The following is a 14,430-nucleotide window of genomic DNA, read 5'->3' as shown; positions in this document are numbered from 1 at the left end:
AATTGTACAGAGTATATTCTCTGTCTACAATGTGGTAAAGTATAAATTAATTTCCAAGGATAATTAGGAAATACTCTTGGTTGTAGTTTCTAAGATCACACCTTACATATTGGCCAGGTTCTAAACTACTGTATCACCAAATTTTACCTTGCATCCCACATCATACCCTGTTCCTAATCATCTCTGTTCTTTATTCTGTGATAGTTATACATGTTACTTACATTTATCTTTGATTCTCTTTCTCCTGTATTGACCTTGATTTTCTTTCTCAATAGTAACACAGTCTCTCCTGGAATACATTTCCTTCTGGCCATTTCAAATGAAAAACCCCATGAAACCCAGACCAGCTACTTCAGATACTAACTCAAGCCCACACCCAGTAGGAACAGTATTCCAGGAAGTTTTATCCTAGTCCTGTAAACATGAGAGAAATCCCATTTCTGCCAGGCTAGGAGCATGAAAGAACATTCCATCTTTGAGCTATTTTGACCATTGAAAAGCTGCTTAACTTCTCTTGAACTGAATTTTTTCACTCTGTGTATTGGTCCTAATTTGAGTTGTTGGTCTGTAGTACACAACAGATTGAACTCTTTGACTATAGCCACCAAATCTTTGAGGGTGGTAATCATGCCCTACCTGAGTCAGACCTTCTGCAGCCCAACCACTTACGTCTTTCAGCTGATTTTAATAACACATTTCTATCTCCCCACTTTCCATCTCTCACAATAACATAGAACAAGGGGAGCAGAAAAGATAACATTAAGGATCAGCCCATCAACCCTAGCAACCCACGAATAGGAATTCCACAGAGAAAGAACAGAAAATGGAGAGAAGATATTTCACAGATAAGGAAAGAAAAAAATATTCATGTCAAAAGGGTCCACAGATTAGCATGAGTAAAAAAATGGGACCCATGAGACCCTAATAACTATCAAGGAAAAAAAGCAGGTCACAGCCATAGAATGTCACTAACACTAGCATCAGACTTTTTGTTTCCAAGATGGCTTTTCCAAGACAGTAAAACAAAGCCTTTATTGTTCTGAGAATTACTTTGAAGCTAGGATTCTGTAGCCAAATTCCTAATCAAATGTAAAGACAAAGTTATCTTCTGAAGGGTGAAGATTTAGAAAAATGATTTTTCATACCCTTTATTGAAGGTGTTTGCCTTCACAGTGACAGTGAAGACCAAGAAAGAGGAAGATAGGTATTTTGAGAAATTGTGATATTAATCTGAAAACCAATGCAAAGCAAGCATTGAAAGAAATAGGCAGTTAGTTGTTGAGCTCCAAGAAAAATATCTTCAAGAAGACAGGAATTCCACATGATGAACATGAGTAATAAACTGGAAAACACTAGCTAACATGGCAAAGAAGAAATTTACCACACCACAAGAAAAAAATAAATGCAATAAAATTCCAAGAAAAAATATTTTTCTATTGGAGGAATGCAAGAGAGCAATATCTATCTGAAATATCAGGAGCCTCCCTGAGGGGCACAGTGGTCATGTTACTGTCACTACACAGACGTAATCCAGTGCTGGTGGCCTCGCAGACTCTTGAGTGAATAATATTTACATTGTCACAGTAAGCACTATCTACTGACTTTCAAGTCGTAGAATAAACGTAGCAAAATGCCAAAGTTATAATTAGGTTTTACCAAAGCAAATGTAGATATTATCTGTATTTACAATGCTAAAGTAAAAGTTGAGCTAATGTAAGGCAGGAGGCGGAGGGTAAAGGTAGAAATATTATTGGTATCCTTATCTTACAGAGTATACAAGAGAAACGTGAAGTTGTTGGTACAAAAAATATATATTTAACTATTATTTGAAGCCACAAAGACACTGCGTAGAACTAATGATAATGTTATTACTGCCAAAACTTCTGGACAGAGAGAAAGAGTGATAGAAGTGAGCAGCTTGTCTCTCATCACAAAGAATGAAAAATATCTAAAGCCTGTGGTTCCAGATATGCTTAGTAGATAATCTCTGAAGTTGATAAATCAGTAAATACAAGTATAAGCATATTACTTGGCACTGTGGAGGTAACCACCAGAAGAACTACCAACAGGAAGCTGACCTGAAGACTGAAACCAGATTGTGTCCGTAATGTCATACTTCCCTGGCTCTGTCCCTGCGCCTGTCTTAGAGTCACAGGAGTCACCGTGCCCTGGGTGTTTCATTTTTTAACCACGCAGCATAATATTTAAAGCTGCACAGTTCTAAGACTTTCCTTTACTGTGTTATCTAGGTACAAAAGAAGCCAGACAAAATTAAGGAGGATATCCTTACTGATAAAGATGAAAAGAAAAAAGGAATGTGGGATTCCATTAAAAGGTAATTACCAGTGAATTTTTTTAACCTATAAGCATAGATCCATCAGGAATCTTGTATGTGGCAGGCACACATTTAAGTAAAGCATTGGTCCTCTCTCGTGGGATGAGATTGATACATAAAATGTTAATAAAACAGACTAGGAAACCGAAGCTGTGGGGCAGCTGAGAGTAAGGTGCTCTGCAAACCATGGGAGCAAAAGGCTGTATCTAGTGAGGAGAAACCTCTGACAAGATGCCTTGGAGAAGTGTGTGGTTAAGCGGGGCTCCAAAGGAGGGAGAAGATCTCAGAACTGGAGATGGGAGTGAAAGTGTGAAGTCAAAAAGATTGAGTATGTTCACAGGAACAGAAAATATCCCAGCTTAGCGGAGACCCTGGACACTGAATATAATAGGGAATCTATAAATTAGGTTGAGGCCTGTATTAATCAAAGCAGGACTGATTGGCTCACGTGTGTTGAGTCCAGGAGCAGAGCTGGCTTTGAGCATTCAGGTGTTGTGGTCCAGAAACTTTGACTCCATGTCTCCGTTCTAGTCTCCGGCCTCCTTCATTTTCAGATGAAGTTTTAGAAGAAGTAGTTTGCCATCTCCAGTGGGAAGAGATTGCTTCTTTCCGTAAAGTCCCGGGGCTGACTCACTGGTCCACTTGTTAGCCATTTGTCCCAAATGGGGGTCACTGTAACTCTGTATGCTTGGTCCATATGCCTACCTCTGGAGCCAGTGAGGGGGTCCATCCCACCTAGATCTCACAGAATGAAAGTGGAGAAGGAATGCCCCCCGCCCCCCTGCCAAATACTAGGTTATTGTTACTAGAAGCATAAAGGATGTTAGGTGAGGAAACACAAAAGCTGTCTGCTATAGATCTACATTGTGGAGAACTCTGAAGTGCATCTCAGAGATCTGGGCTTCATTTGAGTTATGATGGAGAACCAGTGAGAATCTTAACTGAAGGTAAGAAATAGAAACTTGAGGCCAGATAGATCCAACAACCTAGGCAGATTTTATTTTGCCAATCCGAAGCGCTCCCAGCATTTGGGATTGTGCGCAGTTTATGCCTCTTTTTCTGTAGTAGACTTCTTGTTTGGTAAGAATGGTGTTCCTCTTCCTTTATGTGCATTGAACTGTTACTGATTGACAAGGGCTCAGACCCTCTCATTTTGAGATCATTTGGAGAGTAGTATGTTTGACAGGATAATGAAGCAGAATGTGGGCATTTTAAAGGTATTTGTCCATTGGCTTCCATTAAAACCAGAAGGTGGAGCCAAAAATGAATACAGGTGATCATCAAACTGTAGAACAGCCACTTGCTGTACAGAAAGTACCAGAAGCAAATACTGCTGTGTTGGGAAAGGAGAAGGACCACGTTGGGGATGGTAACTCCTCCAGACACATAAATACTGTGTATAATATAATGCTTTCACTTTCTTATCTTAAGTTTAATCATAACTTGGGAGTATCAACTGTATTTTTCTTATTTGGGAGATTACAATAAGAAAAGATTTGAAAAATACTGTCATAAAAATTCCTGTTTGGCAAAATACATCTCTAGTGATTATAGTTTATTCTTTTCCAAATTTTAGTCATTCTAAATATCTGTGCATATAAAAATAAAAATTTAATTAAATAAAATTTTTACCCAGGAAGAAAAAAATTATACATTATAAATACCCCAAATGAAAGAGCCAGTCATTTTGTGTATGAGATGGGGCTTATTTTGAGAGGCTTTCCTAATTTTATTGCGTATTAAATTTAGTATTTAGGTATGTAAAGTTTACAAATCCATATTAAGAAGCTGTCAATACTCTCTTATTCAAGTTTCACAAGAAGGTTGCATAAAGAAAAAGACAAAAAGGAAGCAGATGTTCTAAACATATTTTCAGTTGCTTCTGGCCATTTATATGAACGCTTTTTAAGGTAGGTATATTTTTTATCTAATGCTTTGTAAATAGTACATGGTTCAAAAAGAATTTCAAGAGTTCAGAAGAACAAAAGAGCGAACAGTGAAACAATCCACCTGTTTTCTTATTACCCAGTCTCCTTCCAACAGGAAACCAGTATTTTCATAGCTCGCCAAAGACATAGGTAGATAAGCAAATATATTTTCTTCATTTTTAACTTTTTACTTAAGTAATAACAACATTTGTTCTGTACCTTGCTTTTTTCTTTCTTTTTAAAGATTATTAATTAATTAATTTGAGAGAGAGAAAGTGAGCAAGCATGAGCAAGTAGGGGGAGGAGTGGGGGGGAAGGGAGAGACTCTCAAGCAGACTCCCCGCTGAGCACGGAACTTGATCTCACAACCCTGAGATTACCTAAAATTATGAGAACAGCATATACATATATATATACATATATATATGTATATATATATAAAACCTAAAATTATGAAAACGATATATATATCTTTTTTTTTTAAGATTTTATTTATTTGTCAGAGAGAGAAAGAACACACACACAAGCAGGGGGAGCACAGGCAGAGCATGCAGAGGGAGAAGTCCCCACCGAGCAAGGAGTCCCTTGCGGGACTTGATCCCAGGACTGGGATCATGACCTGAGCTGAAGGCAGCGGCTTAACCAACTGAGTCACCCAGGCGCCTATATATATATGTGTGTGTATATAAATATAAATATATATGTTTTTTAGGATTTTATTCATTCATTTAGAGAACATGAGCAAGGGAGGGGCAGAGGGAAAAGGAAAGAGAGAATCTCAAACAGGCTCCACACTGGGCATGGAGCCCAGTGTGGGGCTTGATCCCATGACCCCAAAATCATGACCTGCACTGAAATCAAGAGTTGGATGCTTAATCGACTGAGCCACCCAGGTGCCCCAAGCAGTATATTTTTAAAATACAGTTAAATTCCATGAGTTTGATTGATTTGGAATATTGGTGTTCTCTATGGCTAGGAAATGAACATATGTTGTAACAATATGATGTGAGAGAAAGTATATGTAGTAAATTTCCCTTTTCTGGTGAGGAAATACCTTATTTTATAAAAAAGACAGGTAGGGTAAGAGGAGGAAAGCTTAATTCCTAACTACAAAGGGCTGTTTTTTTAACCTTTTATATAGAAGGGTATCAGAGAATCCCTCAAAACTATTTGAATATGTCTTGGCATTTTAAGATGGACATTTAGATACATCTGTATCTTCCCTGGTTAGAGATCTAGCATAGCAAGACAAATGGTTTGTCCGGTGAACTGCAATTCCTGCAGTTTTGTACACCTGGTATTAATGACATAGTAATAGAGTAGAGATGAGAAGGTAGTTCAACTAAACAAGGCTATTTCAGAGTCAACTGGAAAAAGCAAAAAGCAACTGATTTATTCTATGTGGGGTGTGTGTGTGTATGTATCCCTATACATTACATACTTGATGAGGAACCATAATTTGTGAAGGTACTTCAGTCTGTTTCTCCATAATTCAGAGTGAAAGCTTAATATCTTTAAGTAATTGTGTTTGTGTCTGTGTGTGTGTGTGTAATAATTAAAAGCCTTAGGAAAAACAGAGTGAACTCCTATTGATATTAACTTACTGGGTTTAACATTCCTATTTTATACAGAATTATGATGCTTTCTGTTTTACGTAACACCAAAACACCTGTGAAATTCTGGTTTCTAAAAAATTATCTCTCACCAACATTTAAAGTAAGTACATTAATCTTTTTATTATAGAATAGTTCAATGTTTGAAGAGTAAATTCTTTATATCATAAGTTCACATAATTTCAGAATGAGTCTTTTGAAATTACTACTTTTAACCAATTTTAAAACTTTGGTATTCACTATTCTTTTATCTTAAGAAAAATTCTATGCTGTTTTTATTTAAAGAAGTGTTTAAAAGCAAAGAGGCAACCCACGGAATGGGAGAAAATATTTGCAAATGACAGTACAGACAAAAGGTTGATATCCAGGATCTATAAAGAACTCCTCAAACTCAACACACACAAAACAGACAATCATATTTAAAAAAATGGGCAGAAGATATGAACAGACACTTGTCCAATGAAGACATACAAATGGCTATCAGACACATGAAAAAATGTTCATCATCACTAGCCATCAAGGAAATTCAAATTAAAACCACATTGAGATACCACCTTACACCAGTTAGAATGGCCAAAATTAGCAAGACAGGAAACAACATGTGTTGGAGGGGATGTGGAGAAAGGGGAACCCTCCTACACTGTTGGTGGGAATGCAAGTTGGTGCAGCCACTTTGGAGAACAGTGTGGAGATTCCTCAAGAAATTAAAAATAGAGCTTCCCTATGACCGTGCAATTGCACTACTGGGTATTTACCCCAAAGATACAGATGTAGTGAAAAGAAGGGCCATCTGTACCCCAGTGTTTATAGCAGCAATGGCCACGGTTGCCAAACTGTGGGAAAGAACCCTTCAGCAGAGGAATGGATAAGGAAGATGTGGTCCATATACACTATGGAGTATTATGCCTCCATCAGAAAAGATGAATACCCAACTTTTGTAGCAACATGGACGGGACTGGAAGAGATTATGCTGAGTGAAATAAGTCAAGCCGGGAGAGTCAATTATCATATGGTTTCACTTATTTGTGGAGCATAACAAATAGCATGGAGGACAAGGGGAGGTGGAGAGGAGAAGGGAGTTGAGAGAAATTGGAAGGGGAGGTGAACCATGAGAGACTATGGACTCTGAAAAACAATCTGAGGGTTTTGAAGGGGCTGGGGTGGGAGGTTGGGGGAACCAGGTGGTGGGTATTAGAGAGGGCACGGATTGCATGGAGCACTGGGTGTGGTGCAAAAGCAATGAATGCTATTACACTGAAAAGAAATAAAAAAAAATTTTTAAAGTATATGAGGAAAAAAAAGTGTTTAAAAGGACATAAGGGGATGGTTTATTTTTAACTAAATTCAAAATCAGAAAGATGAGTGGTTTTTCATGGTAATGAATATAATTAAATAAAATTTGGCAGTAAAAGACATGTACAGATTGTCAATAAAAAGAATTAGATTGTCCTAATTTTACGAAGATAGGCTGGGACGGTGGTATCGGAGAATATGAAAACTGCACCCTAGGAAATAGCTGGATAGTTCTGAGAACAAAAAGGCTCTTCTGTCTTGGTGCAGCGCGCTGTTGCTGTGGGGCTGGTTTGGGTACTGTACGCAAAATGGCGCCGTGCGTCCGGAGACGTGTTCAGATGGTCCACCGCTCTTACCCTTTACTCAGCCTCACGCCCCTGCCACAGAGTGTACCCCATGTCTCCCTATTCTCGTGACAGATTCATCAGATTTCATGAAAGTTTCGGGTCTCATTCAGTAGCAGCTCAAAGGCTTTCTCCTCCTCTAATCCAAAACCAAGGGTAAAAGCAGAAATAAGCATGGCCAGCCATGTTTGTATGCCTGTTGCCAGCACGTTGCTGAGAGCTTTTCGTATGCAGTTGCTCTCCATAAAGGTCTATTCCCGGAAAACCAAGACTCAGAAATTATATAACCTCCCAGCCTGTACAGCTAGGAGGTATCCAAGCTCCCCCTCAGGTTCAGAGGCTAACTAGAAGAACTCAAAGAACTGAGAGCCATTCTCCTGCCGGTTTGGGTTTAGCACAGCCATACCTTACAGCTGATATCTTGTGGCGCAGAGCCCCAGCTGTACGTCCCACTGCTGGCATCGACTCTTTGGTGTGGCCCCAGGCAGGACAGTACGGGGGCAGAGGTTACCTCCCAGGACCCCTGGGCAAAGGGCCCAACCTTTCTTTGAGCAAGATTTGTCTTTTAAAGCCCAGGCCTGAGATCAAACAGCTACTTAGGAACATAGCTGAGATCTGACCCCAAGCATTCCGTCCTCGGAGCCCAGGTGCTTAACCCTATGTCACAGCCTCTCCCGCCACCACCACCAAGAGTGATGCCTCACGTGCTCATTTAGGAGCAGATAAACAACTGAAAAAGAGCCCATAAATATAAACAAGTCATGCTAGTTTGTTACCAAGTTTTTGATGTTATCCTATTAGGCAAACACTGCACACCGGGATTAATTCTGCAGAAACTGAGATAGCTCTGTCCGAAGATTCTCTCAGCAGGCATGAGCCTGTCCCGTGGAAATGTGTTCCGTGTCTGTATATGTTCTTCCTCTGTCGCGTGGCCAGAAGTAATCGCATATCTGAAATGATATTTTCCTTCTTTGGGGAATTTCCTTCCTTTCCCTCAAAATGCTCATCTTTTTGAAACTTTTCAGTGAGGTACAATGTGCACAAATTGTAAGTGTGCAGCTTTGATGAATTTTTACGAAGTTGAAACACCTGTGTAGCCAGTCAGATGCAGAAATTACTAGTACCCTAGATCCTTTCCTTACAATTTTCAAAACCTCTCTCTCTCTCTCTCTTCCTTCAAATCCTTGCTGACTTACACCTACTTAGGGAATAATCCTTTCCTGACCACACAATCTGCAGTTATAGTCCCTTCTAATTTTCACTCTGTGTCCCTCCCCTTTTTACTTTGCCCTAGCACTGTGTTCTACAGGTGACTCAACTGTTTCATTCATTTTCTGCCTAACCCCTCAAAAGCCTTATGAAGGCCATGATTTCTGTCTGTTTTGTTCACTTCTGTATCCCTAGGCCCTACAAAAGTCCCTGGCACCTAGTGCATGCTCAGTGAAAATGTTAATGCATATTTGCTGATTAGAGAGCTCTTCTACTTTCTTCTAACATGTTTTTTTTTTTTAATTTTGAAACCAAAACAATGATTCTCAGCAGCCGTTCTAGTCATAATTGCAGCATTTCAATTCACAGATAAAACCAGTGCTCACAGTAAGAAATGTAATTTAAATCTACACTCTTCTTACAAAAACAGGAAGAAAATTAAACTAGGTGTAAAACCAGCAACAAGCTCCAAATAAGAACTGAGGAGGAAAAAGCGAATTCTCTGTTTGCTAACCCATCTTCCCTCCCCCCAACCTTGACCACACTCCCTCTCAGATCGGGGCTCATGAGCCAAATTTAGCCAACAAGGTGTTAATGAAATACTGCCCTGAACAGGGTAAGATGCTCTAAGTCTGTAAGACTCTGAATCCAATACCAAACATCCAGAACCACAATGACTACCCTGGATTTTTAATTCTTGAATTAAATAGTGATAAATCTCAAACATGGGGCTCATGTAGAAAACCTAATTTGCCAATTTACAGCTCATTTTGTGTTTTTTTGCCCTCCCTCTTCCTGTTGTCTCTGGGCAACCAGCATGTTGACATACCCATCCACCGTGTGACACATCAGTGTTCCCAGGTCCAGACGCTTTTCCTTGTAGAGTCAGGCTTTCTCAAGTCGAAAGTTAGTAGTAAGAACTAGGGGAACATTTATCTTACTTAATAAACTTGCTGTTCAATATGGCATACCTATTCCTTAATGTCATTAGATCACATAGTTTCATGTATGCTTGTATTTTTATATTGGTCAGCATTTTTATATTACTCAGTAATAGGTATAGGTTGTAGAAGTAGTCTAGACATTTAACCAAGTAATTTGTAACAATTTATGGTAAACTCTGCTTTTTAGAATGTTAATTTTTTTCTCTAAAACAGAAATGATTTTCTCTTCCTTGAGCATATTCTTTGATTTGTGTGTATGTGTGTATGTGTATAGGAGGTGATTCCTCACATGGCCGAGGAGTATGGCTTCCAGTATGAACTCGTGCAGTACAGGTGGCCCAGCTGGCTCCATCAGCAGACTGAAAAACAGAGGATTATTTGGGGTTACAAAATTCTTTTCCTCGACGTCCTCTTTCCTCTGGCGGTGGACAAAATCATTTTTGTTGATGCTGACCAGGTGATAAGATTAACCGTAGTTTTTGCTAGTACTTAAACTTCTTTTGCAAGTCTGTCTGGGTATTGGGACTCAGTTTATATTGCTACTGTTCATTATTATCTTTGTTGCTATGCTACATAAAAATACATGACATGAATGGGACACATAAAGGAAGTGTCTTAAAAAAAAAAAAAATCTGTCAGAATTCCAGGGGAAACTCAAATGTGTCTGCAAGAAGTTCCATTTACTATCTGGGACATGGCAATTTTCTCCCTGAAGTAGTAGTTTTTTTAAAATTTTGGTAGTTAAAAAAGTAGTGATCCTAGTCACAATAAAAATAGTTGTCTGAGTTCCTATGAATATGAGCTGATTATTTAAAATGAGCTCTTTCTTCTTGCTAAAAAAAAATTTGTGATTACAGACAACTTTCATTTCCTTCTAAGGAAAAAAAATGTCCCAAATTTGACTACTAAAAACCATCATAGTACTCAGGTTTCAAAATTTATATATCCAAAAATTGTGACTTTCCCCCTTCCCTCCCTTCCATGCCTTTGTAATCATTAATGGGAAAAAATATTTGAAAAATATACAGAATTTTTAAGTAGAACAGTAAAATGTAAATATTAACATTATATGAATTAAGAGTACAAGTTAGTTCAATTTATATTTAGGACAAAAAGTACATTGTTCAAATCCTATATTAGAATTTACTTATATTGTAAACTTTTATTATTTTTATAGTATTTTCCAAATTGATCTATATAGTGGGGTTTTCCAGCAGGCTTGAATCTGTTAAAAAAATGCGCCTGGGTGATGTAGTTGGTTGAGCGCTCAGCTCTTGGTTTCAGCTCAGCTCATGGTCTCAGGGTCACGGGATCAAGCTCTGCATCAGGCTCAGCACAGAATCTGCTTGGGATTCTTTCCCTCCCCCTCTCACTCTGCTCACGCTCATGTGCTCTCTCTAAAATAAATAAAATCTTAAAGAAAAAAGGAACTTACTACTGTTATTTCATTAAAGCCATTAAGGATAATCAAGAAGTTTTTCTTTATCATTCAGACTAATATTTGCCAATATTATAATAATGGAGATTTATCATAAGATGATTTTGAATTACTAATCTGTATCTTGATAAACTAAGAGTAATCAAGTAAGTAAGAATACTTGTGAAATATTTAATTTATTTCCAAAGTACATTTTGTTTAAACTATCTTGATTGAAGTGGCATCCCAAGGGGCCCCTGGGTGGCTCTGAACTCAGCTCAGGTCCTGATCTCAGGATCCTGGGATCAAGCTCTTTGTCAGTCTCTGCACTTGGCAGGAAATCTGCTCATCCCTCTCCCTCTGCCCCTCCCCTACTCATGCTCTCTGTCAAATTAATAAAAGTTTTTAAAAAATAAAATGATGTAACAAACTATCCCAATTAATGATAAGACCACGGTCATATAGACTAAGCATAGACATTTTTGGTGTCATTTTTTTTTTAATTTTATTTTATTTGAGAGAGAGCACACAAGCAAGGAGAGGGACAGAGGGAGAAGCAGACTCCCCACTGAGCATGGAGCCCGACTTCAGGCTCAATCTCAGGACCCCAGGATCATGATCTGAATGGAAGGCAGAGGCTTAACCAACTGAGTCACCCAAGCGCCCCAGTTTCTTTCACCTGAAAGAACAATAGAAGAAATAACAATAGAACAATAGAAGAAATAAGAAATATTGAAGAAATAACTCAGTAAACTCCTTGCTGCTTGAAAGAGTTGTGAGAAAAGCACAATTCCCTTTATTTCTACAATCAGGTGATTATTTGAGATTCACATAAAAAGGGCTTATTATAATAACATAATATTATTTTATAATCTTCATCAGAGAAACTATTTTAATTATTTAGATTGTGAGACATGACCTAAAAGAAACTATTTTAATTATTTAGATTGTGAGACATGACCTAAAAGAACTCCGAGATTTCGATCTGGGTGGAGCACCTTACGGGTATACTCCATTTTGTGACAGCCGCACTGAAATGGATGGATATCGTTTCTGGAAAAAAGGATACTGGGCATCACATCTCTTAAGAAGGAAATACCATATCAGGTAAGAAAATTTATACTTTTTAGTAACTAAATAAGTTACTGGATCACAATACTCAGTTTTCTTAGAAATCACACAACAATGGCAACCTGTTAGTGTCAATGGCATGCCCGTCACTCTACATGTACTAACCCATAAAATCTCTATGACAACATTTTGAGATGATATCATCCCCATTTAACAGCTGTGAAAACCTGAGAACCACAGCAGGCAGCATTCATGTGACTCTCCCAGGCTTATACCGTTAGCATAGCTGAGCCAGGCATTAAACCCAATTAATAGGACTCAAGCGAGAGGCTCCTAACCACTAAAGATAAACTAGTTGGTTACGTCACAAAATGAGCGTACTGTCTTCAAATCTGTTGTTTTGGAGAGCCATGACTTTCATGGTGTCTTGGAAAAACCTGTGACTCTACAAGGATGTGGATCCTAATAGTATTATAACGAACTTCAGACCCCTTGGAAACCGTGTTGGACGTTGGGAGAAAATTTATGAAAGGTTTCATCATTAGTAGACCCAGGGATATCTAAAAGTCAGTCCCATCCCTGTGGACCGTCACTGGGGGAAAGTAAACGTCCATGAACAACATGGGCCACCAAAGACTCCTCACCTTTGCAGTGCCTTGTATGTGGTGGATCTCAAGAAGTTCAGAAGAATTGCAGCAGGAGACAGGCTCCGGGGCCAGTACCAAGCTCTCAGTCAAGATCCAAACAGTCTTTCAAACCTTGATCAGGTAGGTAGAATGTTCATAGACTCATTTTCTTCTCTTTTTTTTCTTTTCTTTTTAAAATTTTACTTTATTTTTTCAGTGTTCCAAGATTCATTTTTTTATACTCCACACCCAGTGCTCCATGCAATACGTGCCCTACTTAATACCCACCACCAACCTCACCCAACCCCCCACCTCTCTCCCCTCCAGACCGCTCAGTTTATTTCTGAGAGTCCACAGTCTCTCATGGTTCATCTCCCCCTCCGATTTCCCCCAACTCACTTCTCTCCATCTCCCAGTGTCCTCCATGTTATTCCTTATGCTCCACAAGTAAGTGAAACCATATGATAATTGACTCTCTCTGCCTGACTTATTTCACTCAGCATAATCTTTTCCAGTCCCATCCATGTTGATACAGAAGTTGGGTATTCATCCTTTCTGATGGCTAAGAAATAGTCCATTGTATGTATGGACCATATCTTCATTATCCATTCATCTGTTGAAGGTCATCCGGGCTCTTTCCAGAGTCTGGCGGTTGTGGACATTGCTCCTATGAACATTGGGGTACATATAGCCCTTCTTTTCACTAACTACATTTGTATCTTTGGGGTAAATACCCAGTAGTGCAATTGCAGAGTCATAGGGTAGCTTTATTTTTAATTGTTTGAGGAATCTCCACACTGTTTTCCAAAGAGGCCACACCAGCTTGCGTTCCCACCAACAGTGTAAGAGGGTTCCCCTTTCTCCACATCCTCTCCAAGAATTGTTGTTTCCTATCTTGTTAATCTTTGCCATTCTCACTGGCATAAGGTGGTATCTCAGTGTGGTTTTGTTTTGAATTTCCCTGATAGCTAATGATGTGGAACATTTTTTATGTGTCTGTTAACCATTTGTAAGTCTTCCTTGGAGAAGTGTTTTTTCGTGTCTTCTGCCCATTTCTTGACTGGATTATTTGTTTTTTTGGGTGTTGAGTTTGAGGAGTTCTTTAAAGATCTTGGATACTACCCCTTAACCTGATATGTCATTTGCAAATATCTCCTTCCATTCCATGGGTTGGCTCTTAGTTTTGTTGACTGTTTCCTTTGCTGTGCAAAAGCTTTTTATCTTGATGAAGTCCTAAAAGTTCATTTTCACTTTTGTTTTCTTTGCCTTTGGAGACATGTCTCGAAAGAAGTTGCTGTGGCCAATGTTGAAGAGGTTACTGCCTATGTTCTCCTCTAGGATTTTGATAGATTCCTGCCTCGCATTGAGGTCTTTTATCCATTTTGAGTTTTTCTTGTATATGGTGTAAGAGAATGGTCTCATGGACTCATGTTCAGTGCATGGATCCAGACCGCTCTAGTTCCCTGCTTGTAAACTTCAAAATCTGACATTTGCATCCTTTTTCCCCTTGGTACATTCTGTATTGGATATCTCAACTGGCTCCACTTAACATGTAATTTTTTCACTTTCAGCTCAACATTTTCAAAACTGGTATTTTATCTTCCCTTTTCCATCCTTAGGCCTCTTCCTCCCACCACATGCCCTGGCTCA

The 14,430-nt window shown here is 38.8% G+C and overlaps 1 protein-coding gene across 1 annotated transcript in view; it reads left to right on the top strand.

Moving 5' to 3' along the window:
• Nucleotides 1-14,430, top strand: part of UGGT2 (UDP-glucose glycoprotein glucosyltransferase 2) — a 184,854-nt gene that overhangs the window by 152,819 nt on the left and 17,605 nt on the right. Inside the window, exons 31-36 of the mRNA XM_082700684.1 lie at nt 2,250-2,335; nt 4,147-4,245; nt 5,895-5,979; nt 9,941-10,123; nt 12,030-12,190; nt 12,807-12,921. Coding sequence (XP_082556810.1) covers nt 2,250-2,335; nt 4,147-4,245; nt 5,895-5,979; nt 9,941-10,123; nt 12,030-12,190; nt 12,807-12,921 — 729 coding nt within the window. The remainder of the gene's footprint in view (nt 1-2,249; nt 2,336-4,146; nt 4,246-5,894; nt 5,980-9,940; nt 10,124-12,029; nt 12,191-12,806; nt 12,922-14,430) is intronic.

Source organism: Mustela nivalis (assembly GCF_964662115.1).
Source record: "Mustela nivalis genome assembly, chromosome: 15".
NCBI lineage: Eukaryota > Metazoa > Chordata > Mammalia > Carnivora > Mustelidae > Mustela > Mustela nivalis.
The sequence above is the reverse complement of the archived record's forward strand: the minus strand, read 5'-3'. Positions and strand labels throughout refer to the sequence as shown.